The sequence below is a fragment of the Chenopodium album genome, chromosome 10 (assembly GCF_948465745.1).
Source record: "Chenopodium album chromosome 10, dcCheAlbu1.1, whole genome shotgun sequence".
NCBI lineage: Eukaryota > Viridiplantae > Streptophyta > Magnoliopsida > Caryophyllales > Amaranthaceae > Chenopodium > Chenopodium album.
The window spans coordinates 26,422,972-26,447,702 of NC_137843.1; the positions used below are offsets into that span (position 1 = coordinate 26,422,972).

The 24,731-nt window shown below is 35.7% G+C and overlaps 1 protein-coding gene across 5 annotated transcripts; it reads right to left on the reverse strand.

Annotated features, from left to right (window-relative positions):
* Positions 1-1,827: 1,827 nt before the first annotated feature.
* LOC145562376 (phosphatidylinositol 4-phosphate 5-kinase 7-like) lies at positions 1,828-22,984 on the reverse strand. 5 transcript variants are annotated; one of them, XM_081622634.1, is made up of 10 exons: positions 22,894-22,984; positions 21,938-21,997; positions 20,719-21,801; positions 20,082-20,249; positions 15,611-15,776; positions 15,424-15,534; positions 14,107-14,294; positions 6,994-7,148; positions 4,388-4,556; positions 1,828-2,487 (listed from the first exon to the last, which is right to left on the reverse strand). In XM_081622634.1, exons 2-10 carry the CDS (start codon positions 21,952-21,954, stop codon positions 2,211-2,213), a joined length of 2,334 nt encoding a protein of 777 aa, XP_081478760.1. In that variant the 5' UTR covers positions 21,955-21,997; positions 22,894-22,984; the 3' UTR covers positions 1,828-2,210. The 5 variants fall into 5 exon arrangements, 4 of the variants coding, with proteins under 4 accessions (XP_081478760.1, XP_081478759.1, XP_081478757.1 ...); XM_081622633.1 differs by having other exon boundaries at positions 21,938-22,037; positions 22,894-22,953; XM_081622631.1 differs by lacking the exon at positions 22,894-22,984 and adding an exon at positions 22,662-22,887.
* Between the last annotated feature and the right edge of the window lie 1,747 nt (positions 22,985-24,731).

The window sequence follows — 24,731 nt, forward strand, 5'->3', positions numbered from 1 at the left end:
TTAATTACGCTTATATACTCAGCATTCTTGATTGTGTGTTTGTATGTTTGTTTGGCCTTGTCTTTACCTTGTCCCTGTGATGACCCATTTTTAATGGATAGTAGTGGAAGCAAGTAGAGATAAGTTTTTCAGGTGATGAAGCATATTCATGATGGGCATGAGTGAAGAGCGAATCATGGTAGTTTCCATAAGTTCATCATGTGTTTATTGCTTTAATTATTTTATTATATTATGCTTATGAGACTAACGCAAAGGTTTTTAAGTTGGTTTGGTTTGATAAGGGCCTACGATGGTTCCAAGTTGTAGGTTGACTTCGTTTTACTTTGGTTTGATTTTACTTTCGTTTAGTTGACTTTTAAGTTGAATGATTTTTGAATATTTTTAAAGATAGTCTTCCGTTGTGTGTCTTTGATAGTTGCCTTAGCCGTTTTCACGGTGGTGGTAATGTCTTAGATTTTCCTATTTTGAGTTTTTAAAAGAGCAAAACGGGTATTTTAAAGAAAAGGAATTTCTAGGGTGCTACATAGCTCTCTTCGATTGAGCTGGTTGTTTAGCCGACTGCTCTTTTCTAGGAGCAGCCGTCTTTTTGGTGATCAAGTCCTTGATTTCACCCTTGAAGCTCGTCATGAATTTCATGAGCTCGTCTCGGGTGACTGAGGGCAGATCCTGCCGCCTGTGTCTGATCAGACGGCTGTTTAGAGGGCTTGCTTGTACGCGCCTGGTCATTGTTCCGTTCCAATTTATCCCTAGGACAAATGCATTTAGAGATGAGTGACCCATCAGGGGCCACATAGGTTTCGACTTCACAGTTGTTATCAGTGTCATGGTCTGTATCGGAGGCCAGTTGGTTTCTGGAGGCGGTACAGGTTTCTGGAGGCGGTACAGGTTCTTGTGAAACCATCTTTGAGGTACTCTCCCCACAGACGACGCCAAATGTTTCGGGGTTTTTTATGTCCCTTGGGAAAGTTACAGCTTACAAACTGGATCCAAGCCGCCTATACCTGCAAAACAACGGAACTCCGAATGTTCGAAGGTCTGCCTCCGACGGTTAAGTTAGTATGGGATCGGAGTAAAAACGTGCGAAAAGTAAATATCTTCTCGGGTTCCGAGATCAAGTGTTTTCTTTGTTTTCGAGAATAATAAATGATGTAATGATTGTAAGGTGTCCCAATAATTGGGGAATCTCCCTATTTATAGAGTCCTAAAAATGTGTGTGTTGTCCTAGGGTTTGATGACCTAAGATCCTGGGTTGCGCCATTTTGCGGCTACCTTGGGAATTGGGCCTTGAAGGCCACAAATTCCTAAGGGCTAATCTGCTTGACACGTGTGAACCTCTAGGAGGTCCACTTGGAGGCCTTTTCAGGTGACACGTGTCGTGCTATCATTAGGCCATGTGACAGTAGAAATATCCAAATCAAGCATTGTTCCCATATTTTTGGGGTTCACTTCAACAGAAGAATTTGAATTCCTAGTTATCGTTTGGTTTCTTGCTTTGCGTCTTTCAAGCTCCACAAGTTTCAAGGAGATTATTTCAAGTTTAATTATCCAAGCTTCACCAAAGGTAGAAAAAGGCCATTGGGAAGAGCATGTATTGTAGGCTTCACTTCCCTATAATCAAGGTGGTACTACCTACAAAGTGGCTCCAACTTTCATGAGCCAATGAAAACAAGTTTGTTTAAGTTGGTTTTTCATGTTTTTAAAAGAGCTAGTGTTGCTCATAGCTTTGTTTTTATAATAGTCAGTCTAATAGTTCGTATTGTATTAGCTTAAACTATTTCAATTTATGCAAATTAAACCTTCGTTAAAAAAATACAAAAAAACCATTCGGAATATGAAATAGTAAGTAAACGAAGCCAATTGGCAATTTTTAAGAATACCAATTGTTCAACTAATTTACAAGAGTATTTCTTAAGGGCGAAAAAAAAAAAAAAAGTTTACAGAAGTAAACACATCCCTCTCTTCCCTTATACTTTTTCCCCAAACAAGAAATTAAGATACAAGTGAATATGACATCCCACAATTGATGACTAATAGATGCTTGGGCACAATTGCACAAGGCAGTGATTGTTGTTATATGCAATCTATGGCCATTTCTATTTACTCCTGCACATGAAGATCCATTAACAGATATCTGCAACTGTATTGCCCTAAATCGCAATAGCCAGTCGCGACAGTGATGTATAAGATAAAAAGAACATTGTTCAACTCATTCAAAGAACAGGAAAAACTTTCTCCAAGAACTCAATAAAACGTCTTGCATACAACTTCGGTTCAACAACAGAGATTGACACTGGGTCTATTAACAAAGATTTGCTTGCATGCTCAATTTTCTTTCTCAAGTTGTAGTCCTGCAATATATCTATCATGCCAAGATACAGAACAACATCATAGACTTCAAATAGTTCGACTTCCATTGAATCTACCTCATTTTCTTCAACCTTACGATTTGCTAGAGCCGGCATGTTTACACCCAATTGTACCCTTAGCCTGCAAAACAAAGTGAAATCACTAAAATAGTACGAGTATATCAATAACTTTTCAGTTATAGTGAGATATAACAGTTGAGGAAAAAAAAAAAAAAACATTAACATTTTCGCTGTGACTCAATGGCAAGGGATTTAAAGGGGTACGAAAGTGAAAGGTAACAAAAGAAAGGAAGTTTCAAAAATGTGGAAGGTGACCGGATGACGACCCATGACTTTTGAATTTAGTTCATGCAGAGGGATTCACACTTTTCTGGATTCTTGGTAATCCCCACCCATTATATGGAGAAACAAACAAAGATCCACAACCATAAATTAGCCTTGCAGTTAGTCTCTTCCATTGGCCCATAATATCAGTAAAGCAAAAGACGTTAAGTTGCCAAAACCCCAAGTCACCTGACAGAAAACTTACAATCAAATCCAATTTATAGAACATTTTCCCTTCACAGTAATCTATTACTGTCACATTCAAGGTTTCTAGCTCTCAGATCTAGTTTTCTTCCCGACTTGGAACACTGATTTTAAATATTCTAAGTGGATTCAACAAACTCAACTCTAATTCCCAAGAGCTATGAGGATGAAACATACCACTGAGAAGGCGAATGAGCTGTTGTAAAGAATGGTATACCAATTACCAGGACAGTGGAACACATTCCCTTGTAGTGAAATCTTGCATGATACGTTGAGCTTTGGCCACACTAATTTGGTAATCAGGACAACTGGACTTAGGATAAAACCCATTCTCTTTTCCTACCCTCTTTTCCTACACCATCTCAATTGGCCATTGGATGATAGGCACATGCTAGTAACTAATCTGCAAATACAGCATGTCCAATATCACAGTATCTGAAACATAAGACGACCTAAGCTCAAGCCTAGGTTAGAGAATTGATTCTCATACAAGGATTTATTATGTTCTGAAGCTGAACAAATCCCTTGACCTACATAAACTTTATCGTATAAAAGACCCTACATAAACTTGGTTTAGGCTTCATTCAACTTCAAAGAAAGAATCATTGGCATTCTCATTTGAATTGTTGTCTATCCAGATCCCATGACCCCATGATCTTCAACCCGCTGATATACATCTTCATCATCCATTTAATCCTTGGGGCATGCTTGAATTGATGGTAGTGCATTATCTGGGTAATAAAAGTCAACTTAAGTATATGAAGGTGAGCAGGGGTGGTTGTAAGGTGAGATGAGAAGGGAGAGGGGGATTAGTGGATTACTTCCCTCAACTTTGGGCTAATAGTTATCCTGTGGTGGTGGTGGAGGCTATTACCCCCGTTATCACTACCTCAACTCTCGACTCCTTGTTCCTAGTGTTACCAACGAGTTCACAATCAACAATAACCTCTTCCTCACGTACCCTACCACCATGCGTCTTTGTATGTGGGATTTGAAGTCCCTCACCCACCATATTTACCATAGCATCAGGTGCATATAGTGATATGAATGAACTAAAAGGAGTTCAAACCTAACCACGCTCTAAACACATAATTTGATGCCGCTCATATCCAATCACTATCAACTATCCTTCAGTGACTTGGATAAGATGATATCAGATGGAGAAAGAAACAACTATATAGATTCAGGCACATTAAGTGAAGGAAATTCCTAACAAATGGAAAATTGCATTTTGTGACAGAGTATAATATATTTTGCATGTATTATCCTAGAAGATAGGATCGCTCCTTCAGGGTGGGATGTGGTACACATTTTTCCAAAAAAAGAATAAAGAAAAAAACAGCCTTCAAAATTTATCAGATCATGATGATTCATATTAAGCCAATTAGAAAAGATAACTGGAAAAACAAAGGGAAGATGCAGTCAAACTATAGTAACAGAACTTCAATGGTACAGTCTTTATACTAGTTGCCATAACAAGGCCAATTACCTACCTTCCAGTTCCAGGGAGGAGTAGATCAACTTCCTTATCACCGACAGAGTACGCCCTCAATGTACTTCCTCTTATATGAGGACCTGGAGCAGTGTTCACTGAACCCGGCTCATGTGTAACCAACATCAGACCTGTTGGAGGAACTGATAACCCTGCTATTGAGGTCATACCTGAGAAATTGAGCAAAAGGAAACATTATGGCAAGAAAACATCTTTTGTAATTAAGAGCAACCTATGTAAACAAATTACACAAGGAGAGGAAGAGAGAGCGAGGGGGGGGGGGGGGAGGTTGGAATTTAGTAGTAGTAGTAAATAATATTTTTAAATGATTCAAAGTTGTCGTGATAAATGTGCCAGGTAATATTACTCCCTAAGCATTCAGTCGTAAATGAAATAGTCACACAATAGTGCATAAATAATTGAGTATTGATATTAATTAATCAAAAATGGATCAAAGATATATATTGAGATTTATAAAGATGTTAGTCATAGTTCATCAACCAATCATACAATATATTCTTATGATAATAATAAATGGCATGAGAATCATAATATATACATGATATATATCAGTCAAAAATATATGCATTAATTTTTTTAGGGAATTATGAAAACATAATGATCATAGAAATTTATATACTCCAACCAAGAGGATTCAAAGAAAAAGGAAAAGAGAACTTGCTTGCAGACTGAATAAGTCTATGTACGGGTCTCAAGCAAGCAACAAGATGTTGGTATAACAGCTTTGACTCCTCCATCACTCCATCACGAGCCTTAGATACAATAGAGTAAACTCAGATCCTTGTATTTACTGCAAGATATTTGATGATAGTGATTTCAATGTTTTGCTTTAGTATGTTGATATGTTGGTAGCAAGCCCCAACAGTGAACAAATTGAACAAATTGGAGAGGTAAACACTCAGTTGGGTAAAGAGTTTGATATGAAGGATTTAGGACCAGCAAACAAGATTCTAGGGATGCAAATACATCAAGACAAGAATACTAGGAAGATTTGGCTTTCTCAGAATAACTACTTGAACAAATCTTACAATGCTATAACATGGAAGATTGTAAGCCAATCTCTACTCCTCTTTCTATCAATTTCAAGATATCCTCAAGTATGAGTCCTAGTAGTGAAGCAGAGAGGATGGAGATGTCTCGAGTACCATATGCATCAATAGTTGCTAGTTTAATGTTAATTATGATAACATTGCAACTACACAAGCTAATAAAGAGGCAACATGGCTGCAAATGCTACTGGTTAGGAGTTTGAACACAAAGAAGTGAAGAAAGTTTTGTTTTGTGATAGTCAAAATGATTTTCACTTGGCAAAGAATCCAGCATTTAATTCAAAGACAAAGCATAAAATACCACTTTGTTCAAGAACAGCTGGAAGAAGGAAGTGTGGCTGTGTGGATAATCAGAATATTCATACGAAAGATAACCTATAATGATAACTACTTATGGTGTCAGACTTGCATATAAGTAAGCAGCATAGAAAGAAAAAAAAAATGAATTTATGTGAGAGAATGTTAAAATAAATAAAAGTAAAGCCATATTTAACAAAACATAAGAAGAGAATTCTATATAAACTTATTTTAATGTTTTGTGATTTTAATTAGTGAATGTTTTAAGAAAACAATTATATGGTAGAAACAATGTGAATCATTGTTTACATTAGAGGTAATAAAAATTACAATTCATAATTTTTAGCATACAGGGTTGCGTAGTGTTAGTTTTGTTATCAATTCATAGTCATTCCATATTTTTGGAGAATTATATTTCCTCAACTATTATAAGTATATACTTCATTAGTTCCAATTTCAACTTTAGTCGTCAAGCACCTTGAGGGAGCACCCAATGTCTTTTATGTTAACAGAACAATAAATTTATAATTCTATGAAGGTAGAAAACGAGAAAAGTTGTGGTTTATAAACACCAGTGGACTAATTAACTATAGTGAAGAAGTAGATCACCATTGGGTTACGAATAAGCCCCAATTGGAGACAAGTGTGTGCTCATAAGTCATATCTAGGGGTGCTAAACAAGCAAGTAAATCACGAGCTCGTTAAGTTTCGAGTCGAGTCGAGTCGAGTAGCTCACGATCTACTCGTTAAGGTTTTGGTCCTATTAAAATTATAGGCCTTTATTTTATTTTATTTTTGTTCACTTTATACACTAGTTTTCTTTTCTTATTTATTTATTATTAAATATTTACTCTTTTTTTTTTATAATATAAATTAACTCTTATTTAAGTGTCAAATTATCTTAAACATGGTAACTTCTTTTGTAAATTATGTACTAATAAAATATAGTATTGAGCTGCTCATGAGCTTATCAAGTCGAGTTAGAGTTTGCTCAACTCGTGCTGGTTTACATCTTGAGTTGAGCCAACTTGAGCCGAGTTTTGACCGAGCTTAGCTCGAGTCGCTCGAGAGCTGCTCAACTCGATTAGCACCCCTAGTCATACCTTTCTGGTAGATATAAAGTAATGATTTTTTTACCAAATATGAAAGACAAATAGCTTAACAAAATATTATAATATTCCAAGCAAAAAGAACCTACAAGGAAGCCAAAGACATGCACAATTAAAATAATGTAGCATACCATCAGCAGCAGGTTTATTCTCAGCATCGTATGAAGGTTCATGTAATTCCAAGAAAGACTTCAGATGCTCAGGTGCTCGGAAATGCAACCCCAACAGAAGACTATAGTCAATTATGTTTTGAGATTCAAGAAACCTGCAATCTAACTCGAGTTGTCTGCAAAAAGGAAAGGATAAATTTGTTCAAGGGTGTGGTTTCAAGTTCAACTGGTAGATAACATTTTCGTACAGTCAAACATAAAGATAAAATTTTATCAACTTAGATAAATAAGTATTCTACACCATACTCAAACAATGGACTGACATACCAGAATATTCATTCTCATCAATCCATTCACAAATATCTAACATGGAGTATATCGATAATCAGTGTCGTAGTAAACACGAATTTAGAGAAACAATTCTATATACTTCCTCCGTTCCCCTAATATTGCAACAATTATCATTTTAGGAAGTTTCACAAATATTCCAACATTTCCTCATTTCCACATGGCTTCTCTCGATCTTTCTCCTCATCACACGGGTCACTTTTTTTTATGTCCCTATATCTCTCTCCTCATCTTAAAATCTGTGCAATATCCCCATGTTGCAATATTAGCGTATTAGAGGAATGGAATATAAGATAAAATATACTTTCATTGAGGATAAACTAAAGGTGATACAAAGAGGGAGTCACAATACCAACAATGTATATCAAGAAGATAAGAAACAAATCACATGTAATGTAAGCAAAAACGAAGATTGGAAAGCTCCATTAGCATGACCCAATTGGCCAGCTTGGATGAATCTACAATTTTAATCACATAATCACAAAATTGATTATGCTTATATTCTTCCCAAAACTCAATATAAAAAACCTGCGTATAATATAAACCAGCTTGTGACTAATCCACCTAATTTAAACAGTTCAAACAGTCTACGAGAGATTAGCTACAAGCCACAACTTAAGAACAAGCAAATATGTAGTTCAAACCAGTACATTATTCCCCCTATGGCTGAGAAAACTGCCAAGTTATATTTCACCATAGAAGCAAAGATCTGATCTAGCTTCGTTGAATCGTTGGTAGTTCCTATCTCTAAGATTGTTCATAGTATACAACAAGGCTTCAAGTTCATCTCAATGTAGAGCCATTTATCCATAAATTAAACGTGTCTGAAGTGGTCCACAATTACACACTATAGAACAATTATCTAACAATCTTAAAACATGCTCCCTCCATTTCCGAATTATGCACCTATACTCTGTTTTTGAAGTGTTTTTATTTGATATACCCATTTCTAATTTTCTACTAATCTACTATATTTTATTTTGGGTAAGTAAATATTAACATTATACCCCCTAATACCTACAGTCACACCTTTCAAACCTACCCCCTTCCTCTTTTTCTTACAATTGCCCATCTTTTTACCTTCTGTTTTTTACTTTATTTACTTTTTCTTACACCCACTCAACTTTCCTTGAAAAAAGAGTCAACACTAAATGTGTACATCAAAAAAATGAGGGAGTATATGTTATGACTATTGATGAAAATTGACAAAACACCCAACCAAAAAAAAAAAAAAAAAAAAAAGACACAAGGAAATGACATTATAACCCAAACACAGTTTGGCATTTCCAACTTTTTACAGAAATAAACTTATTGGGTTAATACAATTGCCACAGAACTAGGATAGGCACAAAGGAGCAGCCTATTTGATATAGTAATCAGTTCAGAAATATCTACCATGTGTGCAAGTTTACAGCCCTTTTCTTTTATAGTAATCGGATTGCATCAAGGGTCTGCATTAAGCCCTTTTCTTTTTGCAACGGTTCTAGACGAATTAACTAGACCAATTCAAGATGAGGTTCCATGGTGTATGCTGTTCGCAGATGATATCGTTTTGGTGGATGAGACTAAGGATGGGGTTAATGTCAAGTTGGAGCAATGGAGGCAAAGGTTGGAATCTAGAGGGTTTAAGCTAAGTCGGAGTAAGACTGAATATTTGGTATGTCGTTTTGGCACTCAGAGGGGGACAAGCAATGAAGTGGTGAGTTTGGATGGAAAGGATTTGACCATGAGTGAATGTTTTAAGTACCTAGGGTCGATCATCCAGAAGAATGGTGACATTGATCAAGACGTGACCCACAGGATTAAGTCAGGGTGGCTTAAATGGAGAGCGGCCACGGGAGTGCTATGCGACCGCAGCATTCCCTTAAAGTTGAAGGGAAAATTCTACAGGACTGCCATAAGACCAGTGTTGCTCTATGGTACAGAATGTTGGGCTTCTAAGAAAGAGCATATTAAAAAGATGGAGGTTACGGAAATGCGCATGTTAAGGTGGATGTGTGGAAACACTTTAAGAGATAGAATCAGAAATGAGGTTATTCGCAAGAAAGTAGGTGTGGCGGGCATTGTAGATAAATTAAGGGAAAATCGTCTGCGTTGGTTTGGACATGTAAGACGGAGACCCGAGGGTGCACCGGTGCGAAGAGTGGAAGAGTGGGACCATGGAGGGATTAAACGAGGAAGAGGGAGACCAAAGATGACTTGGTTGGAAGGAGTGAGGAAGGATATGAAGTGCATGGATTTACGTGAGGATGAAGTTTTGGATCGTAAGGGATGGAGGAGAAAGATTTATGTTGATGACTACACGGAATAATCAAATTTGGTTCATGTTAGCCGACCCCACTTTTGGGATTAAGGCTTTGATTGATTGATTGATTGATTGATTGTGCAAGTTTACAGCCATGATTACCTTGGTTTTCATATGTCTGGTTGGCAAACATAGGCTAAATAATATGAATTTACAATAAGTTATTTGAATTAATCTAGTAGTAAACATTTTATCAAATGGGAAACTATTTTAGCTTTACTAGGATAAAACTAACTAGAAAGGAGGAACAACAGTTGTATCCTAATTCCCTTTATACTTTCACATGTTGCTTTAAATTCTAGGTCCATTCCAAATCTTTCTTATCAATGACAGAACACTTCTCAATAAAAGTATTCACCTCACTTGTTTTCAATGGCTACAATGAAGGGTCCATTTCTAAGAGTATACCAGGTGCATCCCAAGAGTTTATAGCTTCCAAGAAATTGTTACTCAGAAAGCAATGTTTGTTTTCAATGGCTACAATTACAGTCCATATCCACCTAAAAACTATATCAAAACCATTAGAGAGGCAGTGTTAAAATATCAATTTAAAAATATGCTCTGATTGATTAATAAAGAAACATTTTCCACTCCCCCACCCAACTCCGCAAACAACAATTCAAAATTTTGATCACCGAAAAGATGATAGGACCTCAACATCTTCTATCTCCCGACATTACCACCACGGGCCATCACTAATTACTCTCTTCATCCATAACCAACATCTTGCATGTCAATTTTCTCTCAATGAGGGCAGGAATAGCTAGTTAAGGGCTATGGGCTAGGGATGAACTTCTAGGATAGGGTGGAGGGTGGTTCTTGGTGTTTAAGGGTTCTAAGCTTAGAGAAAGGAAGTTTTAGTGGTTTTGGGTAACTAGGCTTAGAAAAAGAGAGCTTTGGTGAATCAAGGAGAGATGACTTTAGTTGACACGATAGGAGTGGATTTTTTGGGGGGGGGGGGGGTGTGGGTGTTGGGGAGGCGGTCTTTGAGGCAAAACACATATAGTTATGTGAATTCTAGCGAGGGAGAGATAGAGTGAGGTGAGGCAAGGTAGAGCAATGGTAGCAATGGGGAATGTTTGATTGATGATGGTGGTGAACAAGCCCTAGTGGTATGAATTCAGGATTTAAGCGTTTGGGGTAACATATAAAGAAGAAAAGAAAATTAATACAAATTTGGACTAAACACTGATAGTGAGATAGAAACATCCCCTTCCATTTGATATAGACCTGAAACCAAACTACGTCAAATAAACTAAAATTTAACTTGCCGCATACTAAATGAAAATTTTCACATACCTTTTCACATGCAATATAAAGGCTCACTTGCGCACAATAACAAGACAAACTCAGGCAAACATAGCGAAAACTGCAATGAGTCTAATGCTTGTACATATACATCACTTTCCTCTAAAACAAATGGCTTGCTTTGTCAACCATTAAGGATCAATAGGAGTTGTATAAAAGCCAATAAACAGAGTGGAATTCTATAGTAACTTAAATGAATTTTAGATGAATATTATCTCCGGTAAAATTTAGATGAATATTTTTGTACTAGGTGGATATGTTTTAGAGGTGCTTCTCTCTTCCTCGGAGTTTTAATAGGTGTTTAGTAGGCCTGGCTATCACCGTGTCCAACATGAGACATGGAACAAGGCCTCCAAGACATTGGGGCCTCCAAATGAATACTTTATAGATAATGAATGTTAGTGGCGGATTCAAAATTTTCAGTTAGGGTAGCACCAATCATTAAATAACTAATGAAACTAATATTACAGAGTGATAAACAGTCTCTCCCTCCAAAAAGTTTAAGAATTGAAGAGTAATTTTCTCTCAACAATTATCACAAAACCCACTCTTAATAAACACTTGATATTACTCGGTACGACGGTACTATAAAATTAATGTTTTTTAACTGTATTTATTATAAGAAATTTCATTGTCAATAAAGAAAATGGATTAATCCTTTGAAATAAAATTACACTAGTTGGTAAAAGCTCCTAGTCATATAATGGAAATATAGTTTTTGATTATTGATAAAATAAAACAGTATGTCTTGAACCCATGACTTCCAAAAAAAAAGGATGAGTTAAACGGAATTTCAAATAACCACTAAACCAACTTCCATTAATCATATAAGTTAAATATAAAAAATTATTTCTAGTGTAACTAACTAGAAAACACAAAAATTAAATATTATTAATTTAAAAAAAACAAAAACATAGGGGTAGCATTTGCTACCCCTTGTACCTCCATAGCTCTGCCAGTGATGAGTATCGTAGTTATATGACATGTTTTAGCTGTGGCCTAGTGGTTTACAAAAGTAAATGTAGTGTTTAGGCTTTTTTATAGCCAAGGGTTCGATTCTAGGATTCTTTGTGTTTTTTGTTTCCTTCTAAAGTGACCAGTATTATATTTCTAATTAAGATTTTTTTATTCAAGTTTAACATTTTATGTAAAATTCTGTCATTTACTAATTACATTTTTATAAGTGAGAAAATAAATTTAGGGCCTAGTAATCAGTTAATGGCGTTCTTAGTACTCACAAACTAAATGTAATTACGTCCCTAAAAACACAATACATAAAATAAAGGAAATTTTGTCAAAAACCACCTCACTAAAAATACTTTTTTGTGAAAAACCACCCACGATAAAAAAATGTTGTAAAACACCACCCAAACTAAAAAAAATGTTGCAAAAAGCCACCAACTGCTAGAAACAGGTCGTTGACCGTCCTCCCCCGACGTTGACTACACTCCCCACCCCTAGAAAACACCTAGAATTCACCGGAACAGTCTGGCCGCCCTTCCCTCAACCCCTCGAAAACCCCTAACATTCACTCCCCCTTGAAAACCCCAAATATTCACTCCCCCTCCACCTCGAAAATCACTCCGACCACATTTTTCAGTGATGGTATGGGATTTTTCATTGTTTTCGAGTGAATTCTAGGGGTTTTTAAGGGGATGGGGCGGGTGGTCAACGCCAAGGGAGGGCGGTCAACGCCGTCAAATATGGTCAACAACCTGAATCTGGCAGTTGGTGGCTTTTTGCAACATTTTTTTTTTAGTTAGGGTGGTTTTTCACAACATTTTTTACTGTGGATGGTTTTTCACAAAAAAGTGTTTTTAGTGGGTGGTTTTTGACAAAATTTCCTAAAATAAAATGTAGTTACATATAATTTTATTTCATTTATATATCAAGGCCCAATTTTTTCCGTTGTAGCACAGGGCCTCCATTGAGATTGAGATGAGCCTGCTGTTTAGGGTGGTTTTTATTGGTGGTATACAATTTTTAAGCGGGTGGGGTGAGTTTTCTGGGAGGCTTGGTGCATCTGCGCAGTGGGAATGTCAGCAGTGTGTGGCAGTGCAGGTGGGATTGATGGTGGGGTGATCAGGATTGACAGTGCAGGTAGGGTTGTTGGTGGGGAAGCGGAGGTTGGTGGTAGTCAAAGTAGAAAGATCACTCCCTTAGATGAAACCCTTGGGGGAATCATTGTAGAGGAAAGTGGGGAAAACAATAGAGTAACTGGAATGAAAAAAAAAGACCAAACAAACAGGGGAATTAAGAGTGTTCAGTTCAACTCCATAACGCCTCTTAAATAAACCATACCAAATGCCCCCTATATGTAATAGCACATAATTATAGCATAACTATTAGAGACAATTGAAAATACTCAAAATAGGCTTAAACCTTACATAAGATTCTTTATCATCTACATCAAATTGCACAAGTATATATGTGGGTATTTAACGGTCAACCTGCCTATATGATGTGGTTCCAGTAACAAGGTGGAAGGGAAGCAAGGAAAGATCAGAAATCGAAATCTTGCTGACCCCCCCCCCCCCTCCCCCCACGAGCGGTCCCCCCACAACCAAACAAAAAAAAAAAAAAAAAAAAAGCCAAAATAGAAATTAAAAAGTGGTTCACCTCACGTAAAATGTCAAACAGATTGAGTAGTAAGGAAGGGGGGTGCCCCATACATGTCAAAAGGTCCATGCCAAAGGAAAGCAGCCGTCTTCGATTGCAAAAATAATAAGATCTAATAACCAATTTGTACACGTTACTCAATTTTCCCTTGAAGAACGTCAGCAACTACCTCATTTGCTGTCAAGCTACCACAAGGAAGAAAGACGACAAAATACTAACCACCAAATTATCTTAACATCGATTAAAGTATATGCTGAATTATAAATTTAATCAAGTTAACCATAATAATCAACCCATAGTTTCCAAGATCAGTTTCATTTTTCAATCAATTATAATCAAATTGAATGATTAGCCACGTCAAAAAAATATGGAAAAACAAGGAAAGATGCTACTAATCTTTTTCATTGTTAACTAAATACCAAAACAAAACAAAACAAACAAACAAACCAAAAAAAAAAAAAAAAAGTACCAATTAATATAGCAGAACAAACGTCCCAAATGTACATAATCTATTGATAAAAGTTGAATCATGCTCTACAATGATAGAAGCTTACTCAAATAGGGCATCACGCAATGATCGATCCATGTAAAATTCATATTTCAGGTCAAGATCTTTCAAGGTAGAATTTTGGTTCATTGTCTCTTTATTTGTAGACCTTCCATAAGATGAACCCTTCAAGTCATAACGACGATGAATTCGTAACTCAGTGTAGAACATATTCCCCATGACCACGAACCGTACCTGTGAGTGAAATGAAAAAATACTGAAGCAATAGAAACCTCGTATAGTAAACATGACTCCTACGAGTAGTATGTTGTCTATTCGTTTTACGAAACCAACTAGCAATTAAGTTTCAAGTAAAAGTAAAGTCAGAAACAATTACATCCATCATGCTAAATAGACATTTCTCAACCAACAGTCCAATACCCTAGTATAGTATTCTATCTGGTTTGAGATGAGCCATTAAATGCTCCCATATTGGATTCAATAAACACATGAGAAAAAACAATTGCATAAAATATAATAGAAAAATCTAGCACTTTGTGTAGAGAAACAAACAGATAGGAAGAATCAATTGACCTTATTTTGAGCTTTTCGATTATTACCAAACAATTACTCTCAAGAATAACATAACTCACTTTGAATTGAAATTCTAACAGTAACCCAACAATAATTGCCTTCTAGTCACAGTGTCCATATGTTATCTTCTATTTTCTCCACTGCAAACCCGTTCAAAACATGCTAATCATCATTAGCAAGCCAAAAATTCAGATTGACAGAATAGACCCCTGAATAAATCTGTCATTGGTCTGATAGATGAGAATAAAGAAAGACACGTTAGTGAGAGCTAGAAAAAGTGAGGCTGCAGTTAATCTAGCAGCAACATGCAATGAATCAGCCCAATCCACCACCCTTACAGACATATATACTAGAAGGAAGAAAGGCATTAATATCATACCGTTAAGAAGTTCTTACAAATGATGTCAGGGGCATTTCAGAAAAAGAATAATTAGTTTGTTACTGTCAGGATGTTGTTAGGTAGAGGGGTTAAATAGAGAAGGGGCAGGTTATTGTGAATTCTCGAAAGAGAAAGTGTATTGGAAAATAATTTATTTCTTGATAGTGAATTATCTTTAACATTCCTTGTATTTCACTTTTTCCAGAAATATAATCAAAAGTCCCTGTTATAAGGTCCAGGAAGTGACGAGGATTGAGTGAGAAAATACACAGAGATTTCTAGCCGATCAGGTCAGTTTAATTTCTCTCCTTCCCTTCGCAGTTGCTAACTAACATTATTGTGAAATTGCAAATGTAGTGCAATTAATCTTACAAACTTAAAGCCATAATTAAGCAATTTGGAATGAAATACCTTTCTTCCGCATTTTAGTTTTATGCGATGAAGCCCAAAGAATTTTGTAATAAGAGTATTCTCATGCATTTGTACATGACTGTAATAGCTTGGAAGCATTCTGAGGAAAACCTAAAGATCAGATTAAAATATCAGGATCATTTTAAAGTTATAGGAACACTGAGGAAGAGTCAAATGAAATATTTACCTTCAACTCGGATTTCCGCAAAGTTTTAATCACAAATCTATCATCATGCGACAGATAAAACAAGCTGCCGCTTTTCCCTGGTGAAGAAATCTCTCTCAAACCATCATCACCACAGATGGACATCATGTAGTCTGCAGCATTTAACTTAAACATTTCTCTCAAGTTCCTGTAAACAGATGTAGAGTATGTCATTTTGAAAGTTTTGAAACTGCGAAAAAAAAAAAAAAAAAAAAAAAAAAAGGCAGAAAATTGAAACACAAGGCTAGAATAGCAATATCAGAAAGTAAATCCAAATAGAAACTAAGAAGCCTAATTTTGTCAAAGTGAAGTCAATGTAAAACTTGTGAAACAAGCTTCAGCAGCAGCCTCATATAAGGCAAGAAGCTGGCCAGTCTTCAGACAAATATGATCAGTGCATGACCATCATTTGAGTTATTGCCACTAAGCCCTAACAGACTTAAATACATTTTTCTTTAACCAGTTTATGGAATGGTTAAGGAAAATGCCAAGGATGGTACCTTAATCTACACTCAATCAATCAATCAAAGTCTTATTTCCATAAGTGGGGCTTAATCTACACTAAGTATATAAAAAATACAAACATCTCCGCTACATGTCGTCCTCTCCTTTTAAATTAATCCTTTTCACTTCTTGCCCCTTTAGCTCTCTCCTCCCCAATCTTTCAACAGCTCTTCACTTAATGTAACTTTCACTTTAATTCAACAAATTTAATTCTCTTAATCTTAATCCTTCTTCTGCACCCTCCATCTTTCACTTTCAATTTCAATTTCCATTTCAATTTAATTGAATTAGACATTTATTCATTGATCTCTTATCATCTACCCCTAATCCTTTTCCTAACACGCTAACATAAACTCCTAATGCAGCTTCTTTCATATCACCTTCAATAAATCAATCAATCAAAGCCTTAACCTCATAAGTGGGGTCGGTTACATGAATAAGATTAATTATTTCGTGTGGTCATCCACAAAAATCTTCCTCCTCCAACCCCTACGATCCAAAACCTCATCCTCATGCAAGTCCATATACTTCATATCATTCTAAACTCCTTCCAACCAAGTCATTTTCGGTCTCCCTCTCCCTCGTTTAACCCCTCCATGGTCCCACTCTTCCACTCTTCATACCGTTACACCCTCGGGTCTCCGTCTTACATGCCCAAACCAACGCAAACGATTTCCCTAAGTTTGTCTGCAATGCCTGCCACACCTGCTTTCTTGTGAATAACCTCATTCTTGATTCTATCCCTAAGAGTATTCCCACACATCCACCTTAACATGCGCATTCCTGTAACCTCCATCTTTTTAATGTGCTCCTTCTTAGAAGCTCAACATTCTGTATCATAGAGCAACATTGGTCTTATGGCAATCTTGTAAAATTCTCCCTTCAACTGTAAGGGAATGCTTCGGTCACATAACACACCTATGGCCGCTCTCCATTTAAGCCACCCCGACTTAATCCTGTGGGCCACGTCTTGATCAATGTTACCATTTTTCTGGATGATCGATCTAAGATACCTTAAATATTCACTCCGGTGAATTCTTTTCCATCCAATCTTACCACTTCATCGCTTGTCCTCCTAGTACCAAAGCAACATACCAAATATTCAGTGTTACTCCGACTTAGCTTAAACCCTCTAGATTCCAACCTTTCTCCAACTTGGTATTAACCCCTTCATCCACCAAAACGACATCATGCGCAAACAACATACACCATAGAATTTCATCTTGAATTAGTCTAGTTACTTCATCTAGAACAGTTGCAAAAATAAAAGGGCTTAATGCCGACCCTTGATGCAATCAAATCATAATAGGGAAATCTTTTGTCAGCCTTCCACATGTCCTCACATTTGTTGACACATCCCGATACATATCCTTAACCAGATCTATGTACCTTCGTGGGATACCTTTCTTCAACATTGCCCACCAAAGTACCTCTCTTAGCACCTTATCATATGCCTTCTTTCATATCACCTAAACTCCAAAAACAAAAAAATTGATCGAAAAAATATGTCTAAGATTGCTGCAACAATGAAGATGACGATTGATAAGGAGAGAAATTGAAGCGGCAAAGAAGGAAGACATTAACGACAAGAAAGAGGAAGCATGTTGTGTAAGAATCTAGAAATTAATTTCATTATACGACAATGCTTGCATATCATAGTGAATCATTTTTAAGATATTATGTGTACAAGAAAATAGATTTGTGAAGAGAAACTTCGTAATGTCATATATTGATGTACATATGTAAAATTACAACACAGTTTTTGTGTTCAATAATTTGATATGAAGTATTATTTAATCTCCGTGCAATTAGAGAATTTAATTCTATGATTGGTACTTTGCTTACCATTTGCTTTTTTTTTTTTTTTGGTATAAGATATTCTTTTAAAAAAGCTCTTTAAGTTTTGTCAAAAAAAAAAAAAGAAAAACACTTTAAGATCAAGTTTCAGTTACAAACAAAGAAATTAAGAGCATGTTTGGTTGGTGTATTTTCTAGGTTGGAAACGGATTTGGTTAAATCATTACCATTATCGCATGTTTGGTTAAGAGATTTGGTAACAATTACCTTTACCCTTTTTTTTTTTTTTAGGAATCAGTTACCTAAAGGTATGGTATTCCACCCACTTGTTACCACTCTAAAACCTAAGGTAACAAATACCCTTACCCTCCTCAAACATAAAGGGATTTCTTTCCATAGTCAAACAAAACAAATGAAAAGGTAATGGTTACATGATTCCTTTCCCCCTTCTTATTTGTTTCCTTTCCACTTCTTTTCCATTGTTCTAACCAAACACCCCTTGAAATGAAACAAAATAATAAAATGTAACAAGATGCCAAAAAACAATGGAAGTTATTCAAGTAATTTGAATGTTTTTTATCATATAATAACTTTTCCACAACCCATGTATAAAACGGTCCCAAAAGATAGTTTAGATTTTGAAATTTTTAACCTCTAGATTCAATATTCTACCAAATTGCTACTTGTAGATGCACTCAGTATACACAGAAGTTTGTGAGACAGTGAAAAGGTTGAGGATAGATTTTGAAAAGTTTGTCTGACACTTGCATGTTGTTGAAAGCATCTATTTTGCAGCAATTGATCAGGATAATTTTTTTGTCAGAATATTAAGTTTCCACAATTATTAGAGGCTGTTGACCAGAATCACTAGGCGGAAAGTCTTGGCAAGATAAGAGGATAATGCATGTAGTCAAGTAGGAGCAGGTTTAATTTGCAAACTATGAAAATGAGTTGTAAGTGATTGTAGTAGGAGAGGATTGGAGCCAGCTCAAACACGAGACTTGAAAGCAATAATTTAGGATCATAAACAAGAATATGTGGTAACAGAGCCCTTTAGGGGTTAAATCCGCCTGAATTTTTTGTGTGTTATTTCACCCGCCATCCCATCATTGTTACTCTATCAATTTCCATCGAGTAGACAACTTATTATTAAAAGCAATTCAAAACGAAATTGAGTAGTTATTCCCGAAATCTTTCACAAACAGTATCTAGCAGAACATTTCTTAGATGGTCAATATTCAAGAGGTTGCAAATGGTCCTAGTTAAAACCTGTGGTAATTATTTAAAATCACTATTTTCTGGTGCCTAAAAATCATCCCGAGAAACTATCTCATCATGCTTAACACTAACAAGGAGCTCACGTCGATCTCATACCCTCCAAAGTTAAACCAAGGTTCTAAATCAACCCTATTCCAAACAAGAGTCCCTTTAGTTAAAGGGAAAGAGCAATGCTATCAAGATGCCAAAAAGATTTATTAAAACTCTATATTCATTGGTTTTTTCAGATCAAAAGCATTTTTACTTATAAATTATTAAAATTGATTTTTCTGAACATTATTAAGTTGAAGAGAATAGGGCACTACCCTGCTAGAGTTACTTGCATGTTGGAAACTCAAATAGAATTTGTGAAATTTAAATCTCTTCATAGACGACCAGAAACACAGGTGCCGCTGAGCCAATTCCCTGTTGGTGCTTCACAATTTTATGAGTACCACAAATTTTTGCAACCAAAGATCACATGGGTCACAACAACATTAATATAACAAGTGAAGATGAGCTTCATTAATCCATACAAAGATCCAAACCAAATATTCTAGTCAAAGTTTTCATGATTTTTATTTGGTAAATAGTGAAAGTAAATTAAATATTATCATTTTCTGGCAAAGTTGCATGCGTAGATTACTAAACCAGAATAATTGAATTCAACTGGAAACTTTATCCACAAACAAGCAATAAAGAGATAATTTTGAATTTGCAACAAAAAGTTCAAATTTCTTGGGTATGCTTAATTTTCCAGATGATAAGTTTAACAGTATATGATTAGAAGACTGTAGAACTTCCAAGATGACCATTTCAGACAGCAGAAGCCCAATGTTGATTTTCAAACATTGTTACACATTCATAACTGAAGCTTTTCGGGGAAAATACAGACCTGAATACCATAGGGCAATAATCCTTCCAGTAGAAATCCATCGAATAATGTGGAGGCGTAAGTTGAGAACCCTTTTTGGGAAAAAACATTTTGATTCTGGCTTGTTCAGCAAAATCAGTATATCTAACTTCACGGGCAGGAATTGGTGTTATCTTGCCAACAGTATACCTGATTTTGCAAACAAAGAAATTTCTGACAATTCCATGGCACAAAAAAAACAGAACATGCACATAATATGCAAGCTGGAACCAAAAAAACCAAGGACAATAGGAAAAATTTAAATAAACTAGCACTGACTAAAGTAATCATAGAAAATTCAACATTAAATAACACCGTTAAAATTTTAAATACATAAAAATCGATTTTTATATTTCTACTCAGAAGGAACACAAGTTGATAGAATGTGTTTAAACTGTTAAACAGCTTGAAAAATTCTAACTAGTCTGACCAAAGGCAATAATAAAACAGAGTTTGGTGGTAAGAAAAACATTATCAGCATAGGGAAATCTTAATAAGGCAATAATAATATAACAGATTTCACATGACACCAAATAACAGGATAAGCCCTAGCAATAAAATAAGTTGCAGGTTAAGCATGAAGAAGTTTAAAATTGATAACATCCCAATGAATATTTACCTGATACCAAGTTGTAGATTAAGCATAAAATAGTGGCTCTGGTTGCCACTAGAAATCGTGATGCAAGAACGACTTTTGGACTTTTTTGGATTGTATTTACTGCGCTTGACTTTAAAAGATTTTCCGTCATTTTTCCTTAAACGCTCTCTAAGCAAGACACCTTGCATGTATTCTCTTTCAAAGACTACATCACGTTCTTCCTGCTCATCATACTGATCATCACTAGACTTACTATTGAGTTGGCAAGAGCTGTCCTTCGATGATAAGTCTGTGGGAATGTCGCCAAGAATGAAATCTCTTTCAAAAGAAGCCCTAGATGAATTCCGACTTGAACTTTTCCTTGATTTACTACTAGAAATTCTTTCAGAAACACTGCGATTAATCCTTGGCCCTGATGTCTTATTATTCTCTTCAAAACCTAGGGATGCACTGTGAGATAGCTCACCTCTTAGACTTCCATGATAACCTGCTGATTTAAACCACTTCTTCAGAGATACATGTTTACTTCCAGCAGGATAAAATGTTCCTTTTCCGTCTTTTATCCCCCTGCTCCAAGTTCCACAATAACAACCCCCATCAGAAAAGCGGTAGAAACCTGATCCATCCCGTAAACCATCCAACCAAGAACCATAAAAAATATCACCATTCGCCCACTTTAAAAGCCCTTTTCCACACATCATCCCCGATTTCCATGTACCAATGTATGCATTTCCTGAGCTCCACATATACTTACCACTTCCTTGGCGAAGGCCTTCTTTCCAAGATCCTTCATAAAAATCAGAGTTTGCGTAATTTTTCTTTCCAAACCCATCTTTCGTATTCATCCGCCACACCCCATCATAAGTAGATCCATCAGTAGCTTTTAAAGCTCCTTGACCGTGAAGATAACCACCAGAGAACTCACCCTCATATATTGATCCTGAAGGCCAACTAATACGTCCCTTCCCTGTCATTTTTCCTTCCTCCCAATCACCCTCATACGTCGTCCCATCAGACCATGTATATTTCCCCTTTCCATGAGGAACCATGCCCAAATTATCACCATTATATACATCACCATTAGGAAAAACCTTAACCCTATGTCTATACAACATAGCAAACAAACGAAAATCAATATGACAGGACTGATTAATTGCATTAAGAAACAGCAAAGAAGGAAAGCAAGCAACAGTAGAACTGATAAAATTAGAAAAATGTTTAAGCAAAGAAGCAAAATAACCTTTCTGTGTTCTCCATAACCAGCGAACTCAATCAGCTTATCGGACATTCATTCAGCAACCTATAGTAGATATTTATATAAGAGGTCATGTGAATTCAACCTGACATCAACAAAATACATTTTTCAAAGCCAATTATACGCCAACGTACTCATAATCTTTCAAGTCAACCCAAAGGCCAGATTGTGTGGAGTATAAGCATTTGAAGTAGCTAAAAACAGATAATCAACAAAAAATAATTCTCCCAATTAAACAATTCTAATTAAAAATCTTTTTTTTATCAAACACCCATTTTTTATACAATTCCTAATACTTATAAATCAAACTTCATAAGTAGCTTTTTATATACGTTTTGCAATGCCAATTCTTATGTAAATCAAAAATCAGCAAAACCCAATATACAAAACTCTTTATAATTCAATTTTTTATAACAACAATCACCCTCACCCCAAAAATTATCCCCTCTTCCCCGTTTTCGAGGTTCGAAGCAAGAATTCTTTCCGATACCCAAACCATACACCATAATGCACAGCATAATCAATTATTTAGATACCAAAAACACATAATTAACAAAAATTAATCAACCCAATTAAACCATACAAATTAGAAAAAATTAAACTACCCTTAATTACCCTCCAATCAACAAATCAAACAAAAATCTAAAACATACTCAAAAGATTCGAACAAAAAATAACTAAAATAATCAAACAAAAGAGAAAAACTTACTTAAATACTTGAAAGATAAAAGATGAGAAAAACCCCAAGTGAAAAGATTGAAACTTGTTAAAGAATCTGAAAACTTTAGTATGAATAAGTGAGATGAAATATGCTTTGCTTAAGATGAAAGAGTTTTGTCATAGCTTTATTCGTTTGTTTGTGTTTGTTGTTGTAGTTGTTTATGCAGATAATATTATGCTGCACAAACAGCAAAGATGAGAGAATCATATTATTTGATTACCTGTCTGTCACTCGTGCAATGATACAGTGTTACGTTACAAAGTATAGGATTTTCATTTGCTTGGATCACCAATATCCGATATTCTTTTTTTATTTTATTTTTAAAAATTTGACTGTTTAAAGTATGGTTGATTATTTAGTGCTGGCCTTTTTCAAGTATGATTATGAAGTATCAATGTCTTACGATTGGCATTTGATTGCAGTAATTATAATTGTCTTTTTGTGTACTTTGATTTTCTTTCTATTTTTATTTTTTTTTAAGGAGTTTGTGCCTCCATTTCTAGTCTAGTGAAAAGTAGGCCACTTAAAATGGATATGAATTGTGGTATTGACATGATACTAGACCTGGTAAACGGGTCGTTTGGGTCGGGTACGGGTCGGGTCAATTTAGGTCAATTAGTTTCGGGTCGGATCGGGTTAATTCGGGTCAGATTCAGGTCAATGATTATTCGGGTCGGGAATCGGGTCAATACTTCGGGTCGGGTCATTTCGGGTCGGGTCAATCTTCAGGTCTAAATGTCATGTCAATCTTCGAGTACAATTGTCGAGTCAAGTTATGGTCAGGTCATGTTTGGATCGAAACTTTGGGTCAAGGCATCAAGCTGAAATAGTTAAATTTATTATTGTTATTGTTATAATTACTATTGTTTTTAATAAGAAATATAAATCTATGTGTCAACATCATTGTTATTATTGCCGAGAGTTATTATAATATTATTGTTTCATATATATAATCACTATCATTGATTAATTAGTCAGAAATTCAAATTAGTTCGGGCATATTCTCTTAACGACTTCACCTTATAAAAATAAGTTTAAGGTCTAATAACTTTAAATAAGTGCATATTAGTACATATAAGTTACTATAAGCTTATAAGGTGCAATAAGTTTAATAAGGTCAATAAGTTCCAATAAGTCAAAACAAGATCTAATAAGTTATAATCAAGTCTAATAATAAGATTCAATAAGTTTTAATAAGTTCAATTAGGTCTATAAGTTCAATAAGGTCTAATAAGTTCTGATAAGTGAAGGTCCAATAACGTGAAGAGATTACACCGTACGTAAAAAGTGGAAAAGAATTTAAAGGTAACACTTAAAAAAAAAAAGAGTAATAATAATAATAACAATAACAAGTTCTGATAAGTGTTTATTAGGGTAAAGTAATTAAGCCCTAAATTAGTTAATTAGGTTATTTTGAGTATCTGTTAATTTTAAAGTCGGGTCATTTCGTGTATAGTTCGGGTCTCTTCGGGTTTCGGGTTAATCGATTCTGGTTAAGATCGGGTCGGGTCAATCGATTCAGGTTAATATTGGGTCACTTCGGGTCGGGTCAATTCGGGTATCGGGTCAATTCGGGTCGGGTCAATTCGGGTATCGGGTCAAGTTCGGGTTAACTCCCCTTCAGGTTGGGTACAAGTTGAGTCGGGGCAGCTTCGTGTTCGGGTCAATTTCGGATTGATGTTTTCGGGTCATTCGGGTCGGATCAGGATTGCTAGCTCTACATGAGACCACAATAATGACCTATATAGGCTATATTTGAGTAATAGGTGAAATTGGAAACTCATAATTGAAATCGCACTCGAATCGAAAAAAAAATAAATAAATAAAAAAATTTGTAACACACAATAAACTGATAGGCGATTTGATTCAAATATACGCTCGACCGATGTTGATAGACAACTTATTGCTTGATTTACCAATTTTTGCTCAGATTATACTCCAAATATTTCGCTCCTCTTCGCTCCACTCTTCTGTCTTAAGATCCCATGCCCTCCTTAAACAAGGCATTTCAATTAGTTTCCCAGGATGAGACATCTCTCGCCTCAAAGACGAGCCTCC

Excerpts from the sequence above, each read along its gene's own strand:
- LOC145562376 (XM_081622634.1), bottom strand. Across the intron at positions 20,250-20,718 it reads AATCTACAACTTGGTATCAG|GTATACTGTTGGCAAGATAA; the intron begins GTAAATATTCAT and ends TTGCAAAATCAG. Across the intron at positions 7,149-14,106 it reads TTGCGTGATGCCCTATTTGA|ACAACTCGAGTTAGATTGCA; the intron begins GTAAGCTTCTAT and ends TCCTTTTTGCAG.